General features: G+C 49.4%; 1 protein-coding gene across 2 annotated transcripts in view; it reads left to right on the forward strand.

Annotated features, from left to right (window-relative positions):
• RABGGTA (Rab geranylgeranyltransferase subunit alpha) overlaps window positions 1-6660 on the forward strand; it is a 33446-nt gene extending 26786 nt beyond the window's left edge. For both annotated transcript variants that reach the window (XM_070954004.1, XM_070954003.1), the window contains exons 13-17: window positions 51-139; window positions 2131-2247; window positions 5419-5532; window positions 6290-6377; window positions 6496-6660. In XM_070954004.1, coding sequence (XP_070810105.1) covers window positions 51-139; window positions 2131-2247; window positions 5419-5532; window positions 6290-6377; window positions 6496-6644 — 557 coding nt within the window. In that variant the 3' untranslated portion in view covers window positions 6645-6660. The remainder of the gene's footprint in view (window positions 1-50; window positions 140-2130; window positions 2248-5418; window positions 5533-6289; window positions 6378-6495) is intronic.
• Window positions 6661-21557: the final 14897 nt, after the last annotated feature.

Consider the following 21557-nt stretch of genomic DNA (forward strand, 5'->3'; position numbering starts at 1 on the left):
ATCAAGGCTTGATGAAACCTGAATCTGTCCTTTTTTTTTTTTTTCCTCAGGGTGTCTCCTAACCATCATCCTCCTCATGAGGGCTTTGGACCCCTTGGTTTACGAGCAAGAGACTCTCCGCTACTTTGCTGCCTTGAAGGTCAGCCCAGGAGAGACATATACCAAAATCTGGTGTGACTCACACTTTATTCGGAAGCGAATAAAGCGAATAATCTTGCGCATGTAGCATGCAACATTTTGCTTCAGCAGCTGGGGATTTTGGTCGCTGTCCTCCCAGCAGCGGTGGGTTTCACAGATTCTTACCACCGCTTCACTTCCATGCATACACCCGTTCTTGAAAATGTGGCTACATCGGACATCTTTACGGTGAGACAGATCGGCAGGGCAGGCAATCACCATTAGCGGTTCCCCCGAACCGGCTCGAACCGGCCCGAACCGGCTGAATGCCACCTCTCCTTCCCAGTGCACCTGAAGAGGGTCAGGCTGTAAAAAAGCCACAATAAGCCAACCTTATCTCTGCGGGATGCCTTCTCGGGACGACAGCACCCCTGAGCATGTGCAGAGCTGTCCTACTTCCTTTAGCCAATCTTTCTTCTTCTTCTTCTCACTCATACATCCCTATAGGGGAATTACAGAAGGTCCCCAGCTTACAAATGAATTTGAGAAAACATCTCAAGATTTCTATTTTGTAAGATTCCGTATTCTCAGTGTTTTATCCAACAACTTTAAGAAGGGTGGACTTCAACTCCCAGAACTCCCCAGCCGACAAGGATTTACCAGAATTCATCGTGGATAAAAGAACAAATCATCCGTATCGACATTTTTTGGATAGGGTAACTTTCTTAATAGAAAGTGGGAATGCGGTAAACATAATATATCTTGATTTCAGCAAAGTGAAGAAAAGAGCCGGCCGGGGAATTCCTTGGAGTTGATGTTCACCTATCTTAAATCAAGCTGGCTGGGGAATTCTGGGAGTTGAAGTCCTCCCCCATCTTAAAAGTATGCTGGCTGAGGAGTTCTGGGAACTGTAGTCCACCCATTTTAAAGCAGAGTGGCTAGGGAATTCTGGGAGTTGAAGTCCACCCATTTTAAAGCACAGTGGCTGGGGAATTCTGGGAATTAAAAGTCCCCCCATTTTAAAGCACAGTGGCCGGGGAATTCTGGGAATTAAAAGTCCACCCATTTTAAAGCACAGTGGCTAGGGAATTCTGGGAGTTGAAGTCCACCCATTTTAAAGCACAGTGGCTGGGGAATTCTGGGAATTAAAAGTCCCCCCATTTTAAAGCAGAGTGGCTAGGGAATTCTGGGAGTTGAAGTCCACCCATTTTAAAGCACAGTGGCTGGGGAATTCTGGGAGTTAAAAGTCTCCCCATTTTCAAGCAGAGTGGCTAGGGAATTCTGGGAGTTGAAGTCCACCCATTTTCAAGCAGAGTGGCTGGGGAATTCTGGGAGTTAAAGTCCACCCATTTTAAAGCACAGTGGCTGGGGAATTCTGGGAATTAAAAGCCCCCCCATTTTAAAGCACAGTGGCTAGGGAATTCTGGGAGTTGAAGTCCACCCATTTTAAAAGCGTGCTGGCTGAGGAATTCTGGGAGTTGAAGTCCACCCATTTTAAACCACTGGCTAGGGAATTCTGGGACTTGAAGTCCACCCATCTTAAAAGCATGAAGTCCACCCATTTTAAAGGACAGTGGCTGGGGAATTCTGGGAGTTGAATTCCCCCCCCCCATCTTAAAAGTATGCTGGCTGAGGAATTCTGGGAGTTGAAGTCCACCCATTTTAAAGCACAGTGGCTGGGGAATTCTGGGAATTAAAAGTCCCCCCATTTTAAAGCAGAGTGGCTGGGGAATTCTGGGAGTGGAAGTTCATCTATTTTAAACCACAGCGGCTAGGGAATTCTGGGACTTATGTCCACCCATCTTAAAAGCATGAAGTCCACCCATTTTAAAGCAGAGTGAGCTGGGGAATTCTGGGAGTTGAAGCCCACCCCTCTTAAAAGTTGCCAAGGATGACAAACCCTGCCGTATCTTTATAATAAAATGCTCCACCTGGATATATTCACATGTCAATCTTGTAGATAACCGAGCCAATGATGCTCTCGTATCCTCACTTCTGTCTTTCCTTCATCAGGCCGCAGACCCCATGCGTTCCTCGTACCTCGACGACCTCCGGAGCAAGTTTCTGATTGAGAACAGCGTCCTCAAAATGGAGTACGCCGATTCGCGCGTGGTGGACCTGTCCCAAAAGGTAGTCGGCCAGGGATGAGGGGGATGGAGGGTCCCTTCAGGTGGGCAGATCTAAGAACCAGGTGAGCAATCCAGAGAGCGTCCTCGGAAAACGGCAAGGAATGTGACCGCCTGATTAATTCTTGGGGTACCAAAAACAGAGGAGAGGTTACCTCTTCGAACTTTGTAAAGAGCCAGCCAGATGTCGAGATGGGATTCGGAATTTTTCTCCGCCTATCCAGTCGTTCCCAAGGACCTGAGATAAGACAGATGTGGTTGTTTGATGGCGTTAAAATGCCTCGTTGTAGGATGTCAGCCCTTTCCAAGTCAAGCTGCCTTCCGCAATTGACCGATGGGGATTTTGTCAATGCCGACAGTGCTCCAGATACAAGTATTCCTTGATTTTTACGGCCGCAGCTGTCCCGAAATTTTAACATTGCTAAGCCAGACGGTTGCTAAGTGAGTTTTGTCCCGTTTTACGACCACTGCGGTGGTCGCAAGATTGTTCAGCGAATCTGCCTTCTCCGTGTCAGAAGGGTGCAAAACTTGATCACGTGACTCTGGGACACAGCAGGCGCCATCAATACCCGCCAGTTCTCAGGCGTTTTGACTTTTGATCACGTGACTTAAGGAGTCACGGGATCAAATCTCCTCCATTCCATTCCAAACTTCCTAACGGGGAGGGCAATTAACCAGTGGAACAGCTTGCCACCAGAAGTTGCGGGTGCTTCCTCATTAGGAGGTTTTTCAGAAGAGACTGGACAGCCATTTTTTTTCTGAAATGGGATAGGATCTCCTGCTTAAGCAAGGGGCTGGACTAGAGGACCTCGAAGGCCCCTTCCAGCTCTATTCTAGTTCTGATTCTGACTTTGGGGATTGTTGTTTTCCACACGACGGCCGTCGGTGTGAAAAACGGCCGTAAGTCACTTCTTTTCAGTGCCGCTGCAATTTCAAAACCGTCACTAAACAAATGGTCGTAATTCAAGGACTACCTATATTCCTCACTTTTCGGCACACAATCCACACCCAGAGAGAGACGGAGAGACAGACAGGTGTCAAACCCAGGACCCCTGTTTACAAAACTTGAGCTACAGATGTCACCCATCATGGCAGCCACTTCCTCCTTTTGTGGCTGCCAAGGAAATTGGTCCATAAGCTAAAGGTGTGCCAACTTCACCGCTTGAGCGGTGTTGGGAAATACGGAGGGCCCTGCCTGGAAAAAAAAAAACGCCAATTTTTCTCCCTTGAGGGGAACCAGACTTAAGTTCTGCGGGGTAGAAAGTCAATTTTTGGACTGGTTTGACGGGGTTTTCATGAAAAAAAATCTCGTAATTGTGGAAGGAGAAACCGAAGGCTCTGGAGGCGTCATTGGCCTCATCCTTGCGAATTGCATATTGATTTCCCGATGTTTTTTGTACATTTAGATGAACAAGAGTTCTGTAAATTTAGAATAACAGAGTTGGAAGGGACCTTGTAGGTCCGTGAGGCACGTGGAGCCATATCTCTGGGCACGCGAGCATTGCCCTAGTTCAGCTCCAACACACATGCGCACGCCGGCCAGCTGATTTTCGGGCTTTCCGGGCCTACCAGAAATCGGGAAACGGGCTGTTCCTGGCCTCCGGGGAGGTGGGGAAGACTGTTTTCGTCCTCCCCAGGCTCCTAGAAAGGCTCTGGAGCCTGGGGAGGGTGAAAAACGAGCCTTCCGGTCCCACCGGAAGTTGGGAAACAGGCCGTTTCCAGCCTCCTGGGAGGTAGGGAAGGCTGTTTTCGCCCTCCCCAGGCTCCAAGAAAGACTCTGGAGCCTGGGGAGGGCGAAAGCCTGGGGAGGGCCCACCGTGCCATCACATGCCAAAAGCGGGGGGAGCGCGGGGTGGGTCACACACGCATTTAATTATGGGCGTCGGCACGCGTGCGCATGACCCCCCCCCCCGTGCTCCCGCCCAGTTTTTGGCACGCGATGACAAAATGGTTAGCCATCACTGTTGTAGGTCATCTAGTCCAACCTCTCCCCCTCCCCGCCCAGGCAAGAGACCCTACACCCAGTGGTGGGATTCAAATAATTTAACAACCGGTTCTCTGCCCTAATCACCGGCTGGGTGGGCGTGGCCATGGTGGGCGTGGCCAAGGGTGTGTGACAGGCAGTACCTCATTCCCGCCTCCTGCATTCCCCCCCCCGAGCAAAAACGGGCTGGGGGGGGAACCACCACTCCCTGCGCCCCATTTTGGGCCTAGTAGGCCTCCCTGCAGCCTCCTGGGAGCAAAAACGGGCCGCTGAGGGGTCGCGCCGCCCCCCCCGCGCCATTTTGAGCATAGTAGGCCTCCCTGTACTTACCTGGGAGCCAAAATGGAGCATGCGGGACTCCTGGAAGGGGCAGGGCGGGAAGGGGCAGAACCAGTCAGCAATTTACCAGTTCGCTCGAACCGGCCCAAACCAGCTGAATCCCACCACTGCCTACACCCTTTTCTGACATTTCTACACCATTTTTCTCCTAAGTTAAAACAGTCACTGGTCCTGGGTGCAAATCTCACGCCGGTTGCAATCCCGGGAAACCTCAGCCCTCGTGCCATACAGGTAGTCCTCGACGTACGACCGCGACGGAGCCCAATATTGCTAAGCGAGGCGGTTGTGAAGTGAATTCTGCCTCATTGCACGCCCTTTTCTTGCCACAGCTGTTAAGCCGATCACCGCAGTTGTAAAGCGAGCAACACGGTTGTTAAGCAAATCCAGCGATCCCCATTGACGTTGCTTGTCCGAAGGTCGCAAAAGGGAATCGTGTGATCCCGGGGACGCTGCGACCGTCATAAATATGAACCGAGTGTCTGAAATTTTGATCACGGGAACATGGGGGACGCTATAAGGCAGCAACTGTGGAAAAACGGTCGTACGTCACATTTTTCAGCGCCGCAGTGATTTTGAGCGGTCGCTAAACTGACTGTTGCAAGTCGAGGACTACCTGTATTCAAGAGAGCGAAGGAGGATTGGAAAAAGAGAGGTTTCGACTGCATCTGAGATTTTAAAAAGTGAAATATTAAAAATATGAAATATTGGTATTAAAAATATTTAAAAGCATTGCAAGAAACTGAAAGAAGCCACGATTGACAGGCGAGTAGATTTACCTGCCTATAAAGTCAGGTAAAGAGTTAAAAGAACAGTAAGAAATTCTGATTATTATTTATTTTTTGCTTTCCTTAGGGCCTGACCAACCTGTGCCACCTCGAACATCTGTTGCTGGTCACGCACCTGAATCTCTCCGACAACCTTCTCTCGGCCTTCCCCCCCACACTGGCCATGATGCTTTGCCTCGAGGTAAGGTCACTCCCCCCCCCACACTCCCCTCACCCTCTTTCGGAGCTCGGCTTCTCCAACCTGGTGCCCGCCCCCTCCTAAGAGAGCCCTGAAACCATCAGCCACAGCTTTGCTTTCTGGGCTGAGCACAGGTTCTCCTCGGGTGGCCGGATTTGGCCCGCGATGTGGCCGAATTTGGACCGCGGGGCCAAATTCACCTTCCGATGAGCAGAGTCAATAGGGAAGTTGGATTTGCATGATTCACTTAACAACGGGGGGAAAGCCATCAAGTTGGGCGTGACTCATTGTATGACCATCTTGTTCAGCGATGGAAATTCTGGTCCCTGTTGTAAGGGGAGGACTACCTGTAGTGAATGAGCTGTACAGGCAGTCCTCAACTTACGACCGCAATGGTGCCCACAAATTCTGTTGCTCAGCGAGACCGTCGTCAAGTGCATTTTGCCCTGTTTTACGACCTTCCTTGCCACCATTATTAAGTGAATCACTGCCATTGTTAAGCTACTAGCCCGGTTGTGAAGCGAATCTGGCTTCCCCCTTGACTTTGCTTGACCATGGGACCCCTTTTGCAACCGTCATAAATCCGTGCCAGTTGCCGAGCGTCTGAATTTTGATCACGTGACCGCAGGGATGCCACAACGGTCATAAACTGTCCCGGTCACTTTTTTCCCGGCCGCGGCAACCCCAAACGGTCACTAAACGGACGATCGTAAGTGAAGGACTCCCCGTATCTCCCATTCTCCGCTTTTTTCCTCCCCAGGTGATGGAAGTCGACGACAACCAGATCGAGAGCCTGGAAGGGCTGCCCCCTCTGCCTTCTCTGGAGGAACTGTCACTCCGTAACAACCGTATCCTTGCGTCGCGGGACGAGGCCGGTTCCTGAATGGAGCTGGGGAGATTGACAGGCGGTGGGGGGTGGGGTATCGCTGACCAAAGCCCTCCTTAACTCATTTTGCGTCCGTCAAGGCATCCAGCGAGCCTCCGCCCTCAGGAGCCTGGCCGCCTTCCCCGCCTTGGCTCAGCTCAACCTACAAGGAAATCCCCTGTGCCAAATCCCGGGCGTCCAATCAGAGCTGGCCACGCTGCTCCCAAACGTGACCACCATCTTGACTTGATTTCCTGGGGGGGGCGGAGGGGGGGAGAGTGACAGCACCGGAGACCCTTAATTTATTGCCAATTAAAATCATCCCAATAAGAGACTTTGTGGTGTGAGTTTATTTATTTATTTGCATCCCTTCTTTATTATTATTTTATTATTATTATTATTTTAAGGCAACCGATAATTCCAGAACCACTTTCTTCTTTTTGTGTTCCCCACAACAACAACCCTGTGAGGTAGGCTGGGATGAGAGAGACCGATCCGACCAAAGTCACCCAATTGGCTTTCATGCCTAAGGCGGGACTAGAACTCACCGTCTCCTGATGATTGGCCCAAAGTCACCCAGCTGGCTTTCATGCCTAAGGCGGGACTAGAACTCTCAGTCTCCTGGTGATTGGCCCAAAGTCACCCAGCTGGCTTTCATGCTTAAGGCGGGACTAGAACTCCAAGTCTCCTGGTGATTGGCCCAAAGTCACCCAGCTGGCTTTCATGCCTGAGGCGGGACTAGAACTCCCAGTCTCCTGGTGATTGGCCCAAAGTCACCCACCTGGCTTTCATGCCTGAGGCGGGACTAGAACTCTCTGTCTCCTGGTGATTGGCCCAAGTCACCCAGCTGGCTTTCATGCCTGAGGCGGGACTAGAACTCCCAATCTCCTGGTGATTGGTCCAAAGTCACCCACCTGGCTTTCATGCCTGAGGCGGGAGTAGAACTCTCTGTCTCCTGGTGATTGGCCCAAAGTCACCCAGCCAGTTTTTGTTCTTAAGGTGAGACTAGAACCCTCCGTCTCCTGGGGATTACGACTAGTCCCTTTAACGACTGTTCAAAGTTACGACACACCTTCCCAGGGGTACTTCAATCAATCAATCTGAATAGAGCGGGAAGGGACCTTGGAGGTCTTCTAGTCCAACCCCCTGCTCACCAGAAGACCCTAGACCATTTGAGACAAGTGACTGTCCAATCTCTTCTTGAAAACCTCCAGTGTTCGAGCACCCACAATTTCTGGTGGCAAGCTGTTCCACAGGTGAATTGTCCTCACTGTTAGGAAGTTTCTCCTTAATTCCAGGTTGTTTCTCTCCTCGGTTAGTTTCCATCCGTTGTTTCTTGTCCTGCCTTCAGGAGCTTTGGAGAATAGTTTGACCCCCCCTCTTCTTTGGGGCAGCCCCTCAAATGCTGGACTACTGCTATCATGTCACCCCTAATTTGTCTTTTCTTTAGACTGGCCAGACCCCAAAATCTGCAGCCGTTCTTCATATGTTTTAGTCTCCAGTCCTTTAATCCTCTTAGTTGCTCTTCTCTGCACTTTTTCCAAAGTCTCAACATCTTTTTTTTGTAACGTGGTGACCAAAATTAGTTGCAGGATTCCAGGTGTGGCCTTACTAAGGCTTTACAAAGCGGTACGGATACTTCACCTGATTTTGATTCTACGCCTCTGTTTATCCAACCCAGGATTGTATTCGCTTTTTTGGCTGCTGCCGCACACGGCCAGCTCATACTTAACAACCCACTTCTGAAGTTACGACGAGCGTCCCGTCTCCACCGCAGTCACCTGACTGCATTTTGACGCTCGGTAACCGCGGATCTCTTGACTGCATTTTCCAATATTTGGGCTGAAAACCAGCAACTTATCGGTCGTGGTGATTCTCTTTACGGCCGTCGTGACTTTAAATAACCATAATGTACAACTTGCAATGTTTGTATGTTTGTTTGTTTGTTTTATTAAATTTATATACCGCCCTACTCCCGAAGGACTCAGGGCGGTGTACAGGCACAAAATAAAATACATAAATACAAAAGTTAGAAACATAATTAAAACCAAATTAAATAATTTAGCCCAAGACAATTAAAAATCCCAATAATTTAAAAACCAATTAAAATTTCAATTTAAAAATTTAAAAGAAAGGGGAGAAAATTAGGCCAGGCCGGCTTGCTGGAATAGGAGGGTCTTAAGAGCACGGCGGAAAGTGCGCAGATCCGGGATCCTCCGTATCTCCGGGGGGAGCTCGTTCCAGATAATGGGTGCCCCCACAGAGAAAGCCCTCCCCCTGGGGGCCGCCAGTCGACATTGGCTGACAGCATCCGGAGGAGCCCCCCTCTATGAGAGCGTACCGGCTGGTGGGAGGCTGTTTGTGGTAGTAGGCGGTCCCGTAAATAACCAGGTCTTAAGCCATGGAGCGCTCTAAAGGTGGTGACCAAAACCTTGAAGCGCACCCGGAAGACCACCGGGAGCCAATGCAGCTCGCGCAGGAGAGGTGTCACACGGGAGCGCCATGTTGCTCCCATAACCACCCGCGCGGCCGCACTCTGTGCCAGTTGGAGCCTCCGGGTGCTCCTCAAGGGGAGCCCCATGTAGAGAGCGTTACAATATTCCAGACGGGAGGTGACGAGGGCATGAGTGACTGTGTAGGGAGTTCCGATCCAGAAAGGGACGCAACTGGCGAATCAGGCGAACCTGATGAAAAATCCTCCCGGTCACAGCCGTCAAGTGCTCTTCTAAAGACAACCGTGAATCCAGGAGGACGCCCAAGTTGCGAGCCCTTTCCGTGGGGGCCAGCGATTCGCCCCCAATAGTCAGCGATGGCGTCAACTGACTATATCGGGACGTCGGAAACCACAGCCACTCGGTCTTGGATGGGTTGAGTTGTACTCCTTGGAACCCTGACACAGGCTCTATTCAATCAAGGGTTTCCCGTTTGTCGCGGCGCTAAATAGCCTTCGCCGTTTTCTCCCTTCCATCTCTAAAATGTGAATTATTATGGATTATTCCAGGCCCCTTGGTGTTGCGCACAAGTACACACTCGTACAGATACAAAGCAATCCGTTAATGTGGCAAAGCATGACGTTAATTCTCAGGGGAAGCGTGTGTGGGCCTGTGAGGGGAAAAAAAAGCGGGAACGCCTCTTCGTCCCCCTGAACTATTTATAGTCAGAAGTCACGAAAGGTTCGGCTTCTTCAGGCTGGTTTTTATTCGCCTTTTTTTTTTTTTCTAAATCCAGGGGGGTGGGGTGTCCAACCTTGGCAACTTTTAAAGACCTGTGGACTTCAACTCCCAGAATTCCCCCAACCGAAGCCACCCCCGCGAAGCGTTAATACCGCTTGGAATATTGCATCCAGTTTTGGTTGCCATGATATTAAAAAAAAGACGTTGAGACTCTGGAAAGAGTGCAGAGAAGAGCAACAAAGAGGATGAGGGGACTGGAGGATAAAATTATATGAGGAACGGTTGCAGGAATTGGGTACGTCTAATTCAAGGGTCGGCAACCTTAAATACTCAAAAAGAGCCATTTGGATCTGTTTCCCTCAGAAAAGAAAACACCGGGAGCCACAAAACCTGGGTGGGCGTGGCCAACTCGATGTCACTCACTTCCACCAGTCACATGACACACACACACCCCTAGCCATGCCTACCCAGCCGGTCATTAGGGCAGAGAACCAGCTGTTAAAAAACACCGGGAACCACAAAATCCTTTTGACATCTCTCTCTCTCTCCCTCCCTCCCTGTCTCTCTCGCTCTCTCTCTGTATCTCTCTATGTCTCTTTCTCTTCCCCTCTCTCTGTATCTCTCTATATATCTCTCTCTCTCCCTCTCTCTCTGTATCTATGTCTCTCTCTCTCCCCCTCTCTGTATCTCTGTCTCTCTCTCCCTCTCTCTGTATCTCTCTATGTCTCTTTCTCTCTCCCTCTCTCCCTCTCTCCCTCTCTCTGTATCTGTCTCTCTCTCTCCCCCTCTCTCTGTATCTCTCTATGTCTCTTTCTCTCTCCCTCTCTGTATCTGTCTTTCTCTCTCCCTCTCTCTGTATCTCTCTATGTCTCTCTCTCTCTCTCCCTCTCTCTGTATCTCTGTCTCTTTCTCTTCCCCTCTCTCTGTATCTCTCTCTATATATATATATCTCCCCCTCTCTCTGTATCTCTCTATGTCTCTCTCTCCCCCCCTCTGTATCTCTCTATGTCTCTTTCTCTCTCCCTCTCTGTATCTGTCTTTCTCTCTCCCTCTCTCTGTATCTGTCTCTTTCTCTCCCTCTCTCTCTCTGTATCTCTCTGTCTCTCTCTCTCTCTCTCTCCCTCTCTCTGTATCTGTCTCTTTCTCTCCCTCTCTCTGTATCTCTCTATGTCTCTCTCTCTCCCCCTCTGTATCTCTCTATGTCTCTCTCTCTCCCTCTCTCTGTATCTCTCTATGTCTCTCTCTCTCTCCCCCCTCTCTGTATCTATGTCTCTCTCTCTCTCCCTCTCTCTATCTCTCTATCTCTCCCTCTCTCTGTATCTCTCTCTCTATATATATATATCTCTCTCCCTCTCTCTCTGTATCTCTGTCTCTCTCTCTCTCTCCCTCTCTCTCTGTATCTCTCTATATATCTCTCTCTCCCTCTCTCTCTGTATCTCTCTATGTCTCTCTCTCTCTCCCTCTCTCTGTATCTCTATGTTTCTTTCTCTCTCCCTCTCTCTCTGCATCTCTCTATGTCTCTCTCTCTCTCCCGCTCTCTCTGTATCTCTCTATCTCTGCCCTGGCCGCTTCTCCATCCCCCACTGTCGCCCTTACCTTCTCAGGCCAGGTGAGGAGTGACTGAGAGGGGAGGGCGAGGGGCAGGGCCAGCCAGTGGTGGGATCACCTGACAGGGAGCCACAGCAGAGGGCCCAAAGAGCCGCATGCAGCTCCGGAGCCGCAGGTTGCTGACCCCGGTCTAATTTAATGAAAAGAAGGACCAGGGATGATATGATGACATCTTCCAATATTTGAGGGGCTGCCCCAAAGAAGAGGAGGTCTACCTATTCTCCAAAGCACCCGAAGGCAGGACAAGAAACAATGGGTGGAAACTAACCAAGGAGAGAAGCAACCTGGAACTAAAGAGGAAATTTTCTGACAGAACAATTAACCAGTGGAACTGCTTGCCACCAGACGTTGTGAATGCGACAGGTTTTTAAGAAGAGATTGGATTTGTCTGAAATGGTATCGGGGGTCTCCTATACCTGAGGGGGGTTGGACTAGAAGACCTCTTGAGGCCCCTTCCAACGCTGTTATTTTATTAGTCTAACAAAGAGAAGGACTAGGGGAGATATGATAGCAGTCTTCCAGTATTTGAGGGGCTGCCCCAAAGGAGAGGGAGTCAAGCTATTCTCCAAAGCCCCTGAAGGTAGGACAAGAAGCAACGGGTGGAAACTAACCAAGGAGAGAAGCAACCTAGAACTGAGGATAAATTTCCTGGCAGAAGAATAATTCACCCGTGGAACGACTTGCCACCAGAAGTTGTGAATGCTCGATCGCGGGAGGGTTTTTTAAAGAAGAGATTGGACAACCGTTTTATCTCCAATGGGGTAGGAACTCCTGCTCGAGCCAGGGGTTGGACTAGAAGACCTCCGAGGTCCCTTCCAACTCCGTGATTCTGTTCTCTTGCACTTTTGCACCCAACCGACCAACTTCCCCCCACTCTCCCCACCCCCCACTACTCCAAGGAGCGGAAATCCTGTTTTTTTTTTTTTTTTTTAAACATACATGCATTGCTTCATTTTTCGGTGGAAGTTATGATTCAGAGGGCTGCATGCGCCCTAGGTTCATGCACCCGGATTATGCCACCTCTGCTGTGCAAGGGTGTGTTGTGTGCTAGGAAGCGGTTGCACAGCGTGCTGGGATGTGTCAGGAGCTCCTCTCTGACGTGAGCTGTCGGTTTACCCTTCACTTCTCTTATCGAAAAACGCCTGGATTTCAAGGCCAAAATGCTGATGAACTCATGGACCGAATGCCTCGTTGAAAGATCTCTCGAAAGAAGGCCATCCCTGTTCTTTTAGAGGCAGTCCTCGACTTACGACCACAACGGAGCCCCCCCAGTATCTGCTGCTAAGCGAGACTTGTCGTTGCCACCACGGCGAAGCGATTCGCTGCAGTTGTTAAGTGAGCCACACGATTGTTAAGCGGATCCGGTTTAGCTGGTGAAGTGAGTTTTGCTCCATTTTGCGACTTTCCTCGCCACTGTTGTTAAGTGGATCGCTGCGGTGGTTAAATTACTAACACAGTCATTGAGCGAATCCGGCTTTCCCATTTCGCTTCAGCGTATGTGCAGGGGAGTCCTCCGCTAACGACAGTTGAGCCCGAACAAATTTACACGGCTCGGTGAGAAATTGGGTGAAGCGAGCTTTTACCCTGTTTTACGACTTTCCTTGCCACCGTTGTTAAGTGAATCGCTGCAGTGGTTAAATTACTAACACGGCCATTGAGCGAATCCGGCTTTCCCGTTTCACTTCAGCGTATGTACAGGGGAGTCCTCCGCTAACGACAGTTGAGCCCGAACAAATTTATGCGGCTCGGTGAAAAATTGGGTGAAGCGAGCTTTTACCCCGTTTTACGACTTTCCTTGCCACCGTTGTTAAGTGAATCACTGCAATGGTTAAATTGCTAACACGGTCATTGAGCGAATCCGGCTTTCCCGTTTGACTTTGACTGGTCAGAAAAGGTCGCAAAGAGGGGAATCGCGTGACACACACCCCTCCAGGACGCAGTGGCCGACATGGCTTGAGTTTAATTTTAAATTGATTTTAAATTGGGTTGTTTTAATTTACGGCCAAAATATGGTCGTACTGTTTTTAAATTTTGTATGCTCTGTTTTTACTTTGGCTGTGCACCGCCCTGAGTCCTTTTTGGAGAAGGGCGGTATAGAAATTTAAATAATAATAATAATAATAATAATAATAATAATAATAATAATAATAATAATAATAATAATAATAATAAATACGAGTCAGTGGCCCAGTATCTGAATTTTGATCACGTGACCACGGGGGTTTTGTCGCAATGGTCGTAAGTGTGAAAAACGGGTCTTAAGCAGCGGTGGGTTTCACATTTTGTTACAACCGATTCGCCCCGCGCATGTGATTTCCGCAAGCGGTTCAGGCGAACTGATCCAAACCGGCTGAAACCACTTCTGATCTTAAGTCCCTGAAGAAGCTTCTTGGATAAGAAGCGAAAAGTCTTCAAAGAACAACAGGAAGTCCAGTTGTCTCTTGAAAAAAAAAAGCATCTTTGGGACAAAGTCCATGTGGCGGGTACTACAAAGTCCATGCTGTGTGGACTTCAGCACCCAGCTCGGAACCGGGCTCGGGTTCGAATCCCAGAAGGGTACAGGACTACCTGCGGAGAGCTAAATAGCTTGAAATAGATCTTATACTACTCTCTCTTTATTTCTTTGGTCAGTAAAACATACAATTCAACACCAACCACTGACGGCTTCAATTTTACACATCGCAGGCCAGGCGAGGTCGTTTCCAAAACAAAGGTGTAAGTCTCGCCTCTGGCTAAGCCAACGACGCGTACGTCCCTCTTTCACACCCCGTGATGGTATGTGGGAAAGACGTTAGGAGGCTGGGCAAAGAGACGATGCCAAGGAGCGGTCCGGTAAGAGTCAGCCGAGCCCACAGCCGCATAATGGGTGGAAAAAAAAAAAAGAGAGACTCGGAAAAAAGAAACCCTCCCTAGTGTCTCTGGCTGTATACAGGGGAAATTGTACTGTTCAAAATTGTAAGGTTCAGAAGAACAAGAACCGGGAGGGACTTGGAGGTCTTCTACTCCAACCCCCTGTTCAAGCAGGCAGTCCACACAAATTCCCTCATCTGCTTGTGATCTCTTACTTCCCCCCCCCCCCTCCCATGAGACCGGCACATCCCAACATGCAGCCACATAGGTTATGTTGCACAATCGACACTGTGAGAAGCACTGACGACGTCACCTAGTTTAGGTCACGAAACTTCTCCAAGAAAAGAACCAAGCTCAGAGAGCACCAAAAACCCCACCATCCTCTTCCTCCTCTTCCTCCTCCCCTTCTTCTCTTCCACTCACCAAACCCCACCCAGCACTGATGACGTTCCCTAGTTGGGTCCTGAAACGTCTGCATGAAAACCACCAACCTCAGAGGGCACCAAGGACCCCTCATTTCAACCCTGAGCTACAAAACTCCTCTTTTATTGGCCCTACCGACACTCCCCAGCTGACTCCAGCTCTCTCCAACCCAAAGAAGTGGCAGCAGGAACTGGAAGAACAGGGAATAAATATAGATTGGTGGCCCTACTTGCAATTAAAATCACGGTATATAAAAGATAAAGATGAATATGGAATTGAAGTAATAAATAAATAAATAAATTGATAATAAATACGAGTTGTTTCTAGCAAGGAACTTACTAACGGCGTGTGACTTTAATAGGCTAAGGGAGTGGCCAATTATCCTCAAACCTTACTCTCGAGGAGACCTCCTCCTCCTGAGTAGCCACTCCTGCCTTTTGGCAGCCCTGCGTGCTCGAGCATTGAGGAGAGGCTCCTCCACTTCGCTCTCTCCACTTGAAGGAGCCTCTGGAGGTTCTGAAGGCCCTGGCTGAGTCTCTGCCTCTGGCACCACATCTTCTTCAGCCTCCTCGCTATCCGACGCGAGTGCCGGCTGCGCAGGCTGCTGGCGCGACACCACGCCAGCCTCTTCTTCATCGGGATCAGCCACGATCCGCGCAGGCCGCTGACGAGCCACAACAGAATTTGACAGAGCCAAAGATATAGTGAAGGGAGCTATGATAGCTTGGGCAAAAAATGTCAGGCATAATATTGAATTAGAGGATTGGGAAACAATTTGGAATAGAAATTACAAATTAATTAGATCGGCAAAATATAAAGAAAACCCAATACAAAATGTTTTACCGCTGGTATTTGGCACCCTCTAGATTAGCAAAGATACATCCAAATTTAAGCTCAAACTGTCGGAAATGTGGACAAAAGCAAGGTACCTTCCTTCATACATGGTGGTTACGCTCCAAAACGAAAAGTCACTGGAAGAAAATATACAGTTGGTTAGAGGAAGTTTGTTTCTTCTAGTGATAACAAAAGGGAAATATGATTTAAAAAAACCAAGATATATCGTTCTACATATAACAACGGTGGCAAGATTAGCCTTCGCGCAATGTTGGAGAAGTACAAATATACCCTCTGGAGATTTAATCATCAAAAAATGTATTTGACTACGCTGAAATGGACAAATGGACACTTGAATTGAAAGGATTGATGGACTCGAAATTTTACGTAATATGGGGGAAGTGGTACAATTGGATCGGAAACAGAAAACTGGGAAAGAAACAGACCAAGCAGAACGTAGATTTAGTAAAAATGTATAGAGTATAGGTGAATTGTAGTGTTATCAGAAGTGGGTTCCAGCAGGTTCCGACCAGTTCTGCAGAATCGGTAGCGGAAATTTTGAGTAGTTCAGAGAATCTATAGTAAAAATTCTGACTGGCCCTGCCCCCATCTATTCTCTGCCTCCCGAGTCCCAGCTGATCGGGAGGAAATGGTGATTTTGCAGTAGCCTTCCCCTGGAGTGGGGAGGGAATGAAGATTTTACAGTATCCTTCCTCTGGAGTGGGGAGGGAATGAAGATTTTACAGTATCCTTCCCCTGGAGTGGGGAGGGAATGGAGATTTTGCAGTAGCCTTCCCCTGGATTGGGGAGGGAATGGTGATTTTGCAGTAACCTTCCCCTGGAGTGGAGAGGGAATGGAGATTTTGCAGTATCCTTTCCCTGGAGTGGGAAGGGAATGGAGATTTTGCAGTATCCTTCCCCTGGAGTGGGGAGGAAATGGAGATTTTGCAGTAGCCTTCCCCTGGAGTGGGGAGGAAATGGTGATTTTGTAGTATCCTTCCTCTGGAGTGGGGAGGGAATGGAGATTTTACAGTATCCTTCCCCTGGAGTGGGGAGGGAATGGAGATTTTGCAGTATCCTTCCCCTGGAGTGGGGAGGGAATGGAGATTTTGCAGTATCCTTCCCCTGGAGTGGGGAGGGAATGGTGATTTTGCAGTAACATTCCCCTGGAGTGGGGAGGGAATGAAGATTTTACAGTATCCTTCTCCTGGAGTGGGGAGGGAATGAAGATTTTACAGTATCCTTCCCCTGGAGTGGGGAGGGAATGGAGATTTTACAGTATCCTTCCCCTGGGGTGGAGAGGGAATGGAGATTTTGCAGTATCCTTCCCCTGGAGTGGAGAGGGAATGAAGATTTTACAGTATCCTTCCCCTGGAGTGGGGAGGGAATGGAGACTTTGCAGTAGCCTTCCCCTGGAGTAGGGAGGGAATGGAGAGTTTGCAGTATCCTTCCCCTGGAGTGGGGAGGGAATGGAGATTTTGTAGTATCCTTCCCCTGGAGTGGGGAGGGAATGGTGATTTTGCAGTAACATTCCCCTGGAGTGGGGAGGGAATGGAGATTTTGCAGTATCCTTCCCCTGGAGTGGGGAGGGAATGGAGATTTTGCAGTAGCCTTCCCCTGGAGTGGGGAGGGAATGGTGATTTTGCAGTAACATTCCCCTGGAGTGGGGAGGGAATGAAGATTTTACAGTATCCTTCTCCTGGAGTGGGGAGGGAATGGAGATTTTGCAGTATCCTTCCCCTGGAGTGGGGAGGGAATGGAGATTTTGCAGTATCCTTCCCCTGCCACTCCCACCAAACCACGCCCACCAAGCCATGCCACGCCCACCAAGCCATGTTTAATTGTTGAAATTCAATAAAATAAATTAAAAAGAAGAAGAAGAAGAAGAAGAAGAAGAAGAAGAAGAAGAAGAAGAAGAAGTGGCAGCTATCTAGATTTTCCACAAATGCCAGAAAAACCCTCCTGACAGTGGGGCTTCGAAAAAAAAAAACGGACCGCCGTCACTCCCGGGGTTCTTTTCAAGCGGAGGCTTTCGCCGTGGGGGTTGGACTAGATGACCTTTGGGGTGTCCCTTCCCCGCTCGACAATTCGGCGAAGCCTGAACTCCACCGTGGCTCTGTCCTTACTCGCTTTTCCCATGCCCGGCCTGCTCCCTTTAGCAGCTCGTCGAACTGGATTCGTAATTTTCCTCAACTTGCAAGGGTGTGGCGCGGTGTCCCCTCGGGCGTATGTCGCAGCAGATCGCCCCAAAAGTAAAAAAAAAAAAAAGCTGGCTTCCTCGCCCGTCTCCACCCTGCCTTCTCATGGGCCAAGCGCAGCACCCAACACTGGCAAGAAAGTTGGCGAGGCCGACTCAGCCCTGCCCGACTGTGGAAATCCTCCACCGGCCCGGAATCATCCTCTCCGCAGCGTCCTCGCAAATTAATGGAACAGAGAAGTTGTGGAAGATTTCAAGAAGAGACCGGATGGCCCTCTTGTCAGAAATGGTGTAGGGTCTCCTGCTTAGACAGGGAGGGGTTGGACTAGATGACCTACAGGGTCCCTTCAATTCTGTTATTATTCTGTTATTCATCCATGGAAGCTTTCAAGAAGAGACCGGACTGCCCTGTTGTCAGAAATGATGTAGGGCAGTGACGGCGAACCTTTTTGCCGTCGAGTGCCAAAAGCCGGTGGGAGCACCGGGGTGGGGTGGGGGGTTCGTACGCACGTGTGGCCACACCCATAATTCCATGCACCCCGCCCCCCTGCGCATGTCTACTTGACCCCTCCCATGCGACCCCCGCTTTTGGCACGTGATGGCACGGTGGGCCCGGTAGGCCCATTTTTCGCCTTCCCCAGGCTCCAGAGGCTTCCTTGGAGCCTGGGGAGGGTGAAAACGGCCTTCCCCACCACCCCAGAAGCCGGAAACGGCCTGTTTCCCGATTTCCAGTGGGACCGGAAGGCCTGTTTTTTTTTGCCCTCCCCAGGCTCCAGAGGCTTTCTAGGAGCCTGGGGAGGGTGAAAACGGCCTTCCCCACCACCCCGGAAGCCGGAAACGGCCTGTTTCCCGATTTCCAGTGGGACCGGAAGGCCTGTTTTTTGCCCTCCCCAGGCTCCAGAGGCTTTCTAGGAGCCTGGGGAGGGCGAAAATGGCCTCCTCTCCCCCCCCACCCGGAGGCCGGAAACAGCCTGTTTCCCGACTTCCGGTGGGCCCAGAAGGCCCGAAAATTAGCTGGCAGGCACGTGCGCATGTGTGCTGGAGCTGAGCTGAGGGCAATATTCACGTGCCCACCAATATGGCTGGTGGCACGCGTGCCATAGGTTCGCCATCACGGATGTAGAGTCTCCTGCTTGGGCCGGAGGGTTGGACTAGATGACCTCCGAGGTCCCTTCCCACTCCGTTTATCTGTTTTATTATTTTTTTTTTTAAAAAAAAGAGAAAAATTTTGACAGATAAGCCCTGACGTGACTATAGGCAGTCGACATGCAATCATTCGTTTAGTGACCATTTAGCGTTACAACGGCACTGGGAAAAAAAGTGACGACCGCTTTTCACACTTACGACCGTCGCAGCATCCCCGTGCTCACGTGGTCAAAATCCAGACACTCGGCAGCTGACTCGTATTTATAACGGTTTGCAGTGTCCCCGGAGTGATATCATCCCCGCTTTTGCGACCTTCGGACAAGCAAAGTCAAAGGGGGAAAGCCGGATTCATTTAACGACCCATGTTCCTAACATAACAACGGCAGCGATTCGCTTCACCACAAAAAAGATCGTAAAATGGGGCGAAACTCGCTTGACGGCTGTCTCGCTTCGCGACAATGGGCTCAATGGCCGTTGTAAGCCGAGGACGAGCTGCTCCAACTCCCAAAAGCGCTGGCACCTGTTGGTTTTCCGCCTGCCGTGTTTCTCTACAAGCACAGGAGGAAAACAAAAACAAAAAAACAGTTTGGCCACATTGTGAGGAAAAATGGCTTGTGTGTGCCGTCTCTTCTGGGCTTGATTTTAACCAGGGTTTAATCGGAGATTTGTTTGCCTGCAGGGCTGAGGTTCAGCCGCAGGACAAAGACACGGTGCCCCTGAGCAACTGCAGAGTATTTTTCTTCGCAAGGCGATTGGCTGTTCCTGCTGACACAGACGCGGACGGGTGTGTTTGCCACACACCTGGGCAAAAATGCACCAGGCAGCTAGCACTCAAGCCCAACCACCCACGCGTAGGCCGCACAATTATTTTGTCCCTGGCATGCTTTGTAGAGCTCACCACTCGCGTTGTTGTAACCAGAGCTGCTTAAATACAAGCTGGGCTAAAGAAGAGTGCCTCTGAGCGAGTACGAAGTGCGCAGCCTGAGGATGAACAAGCAAGGCTGGCTGGGGAATCCTGGGAGTGGAAGTCCGCGCATCTTAAAGTTGTGGAGCTGAGAAAGGTTGACGTATGCCGGGCAAACACTTGAGACACAGGTCGTCCTCAACATACAACCACAATTGAGCCCAAAATTTCTGTTGCTGAGCAAGACATTACCCTACCCCTACCCCTACCCCTACCCCTCCCTCCCTCTCCCTTCCTTCCTTCCTTCCTTCCTTCTCCTCATTCCCATCTCCTTCCTTCCTTTCCTTTTCCTCATTATCATCTTCCTTCCTTTCTTTCCTACCTTCCTTCCTTCCCTCCCTCCTTCCTTCCTTCCCCTCCATCCTTTCCTTCTCCTCCTTCCCATCTCCTTCCCTCCTTCCTTCCTCCCTCCCTTCCTTTCATTCTCCTCATTCCCATCTCCTCCCTCCCTTCCTTCCTTCCTTTCCTTCTCCTCGTTCCCATCTCCTTTCCTCCTTTCTTCCCTCCCTCCCTCCTTTGCTCCTTCCTTCCCTTCTCCACATTCCCATCTCCTTCCTTCCTTCCCTCCTTCCTTCCTTCCTTTTCCTTCTCATTATCGTCTTCCTTCCTTTCCTTCCTTCCTTCCCTCCCTCCCTTCTTTCCTCCCTCCCTCCCTTCCTTTCCTTTTCCTCATTATCATCTTCCTTCCTTTCTTTCCTACCTTCCTTCCTTCCCTCCCTCCTTCCTTCCTTCCCCTCCTTCCTTTCCTTCTCCTCCTTCCCATCTCCTTTCCTCCTTCCTTCGCTCCTTCCTTCCCTTCTCCACATTCCCATCTCCTTCCTTCCTTCCCTCCCTCCCTCCTTCCTTCCTTTTCCTTCTCATTATCATCTTCCTTCCTTTCCTTCCTTCCTTTCCTCCCTCCTTCCTCCCTCCCTCCCTTCCTTCCCTTCCTTCTCCTCATTCCCATCTCCTTCCTTCCTTTTCCTTCTCCACATTCCCATCTCCTTCCTTCCTCCCTCCCTCCCTTCCTTCCCTTCCTTCTCCTCATTCCCATCTCCTTCCTTCCTTTTCCTTCTCCACATTCCCATCTCCTTCCTTCCTTCCTTCCTTCCTTCCTTCCTTCCTTCCTTCCTTCTGGAAGTAGGACGGCTTTCAGAATGCCCAGTGCCAATCGATTGGGGCATTTGAGGGGCATGATGGCATCTTCAAAATCTGGAAGGTGCCAGGCTGAGAAAAAAATCTCCCTGAAAAAGTTATACACACATACACCAGAATCAGGGGAGAGGGGTTGAATTACTTTAGGAGAGGAATGGGTTGGATTATAGCTCCCATCTGCTGCAGGCTGGGGGATGGGAATTGTAGTCCAGTGCCGTGAGGGAAGAAAGTTGATTTCTGTCCTAGCAGACAGAAAAAGGGCCTTTTCTTAGAAATAGAAATATCCAGACTGAAAAAATATACGTTTCTAACAGTAGGCAAGGTTTGTGCAAATATTGGCCACATGAAAAAAAAAACTAAATTAAATAATATAATAATAAAGTAAAACAAAATAATATAAAAAATAAAAAAATAAAATAAAATAAAATAAAATCATAAAATAATAAAATAATAAAATAAAATAAAATAAAATAAAATAAAATAAAATAAAATAAAATAAAATAAAATAAAATAAAATAAAATAAAATAAAATAAATATTTTCTTATCTTATTTGTGTCCTGACCTGGCTAGAATTCCCCTGCTGCTCACAATTCTTTCCCAACATAAAGTAAGAGCAGAAAGTCCCATTTAAGGTAAATTTTATTTTCTTTTTCCTTCCATTGTTGGGCTGACCAAGCAATTCCTGGAAGGCAGTTTATAACAAAAGTGAAAGTGGGGAATTTTGCTCCCTGGCCTTCAAAAGGGGTTTTTCCAGGAGAGGAAGAAAACCATTATCAGCCCCTCTGCCTGAATGGAGCCTCCCCATTCCAAGGCAGTCTACCTCATCTTCAACC

Source organism: Pituophis catenifer, unplaced genomic scaffold, assembly GCF_029215685.1.
Source record: "Pituophis catenifer annectens isolate HBS135680 unplaced genomic scaffold, rPitCat1.0.hap2 SCAF_15, whole genome shotgun sequence".
In the NCBI taxonomy this organism is placed as follows: Eukaryota; Metazoa; Chordata; class Lepidosauria; order Squamata; family Colubridae; genus Pituophis; species Pituophis catenifer.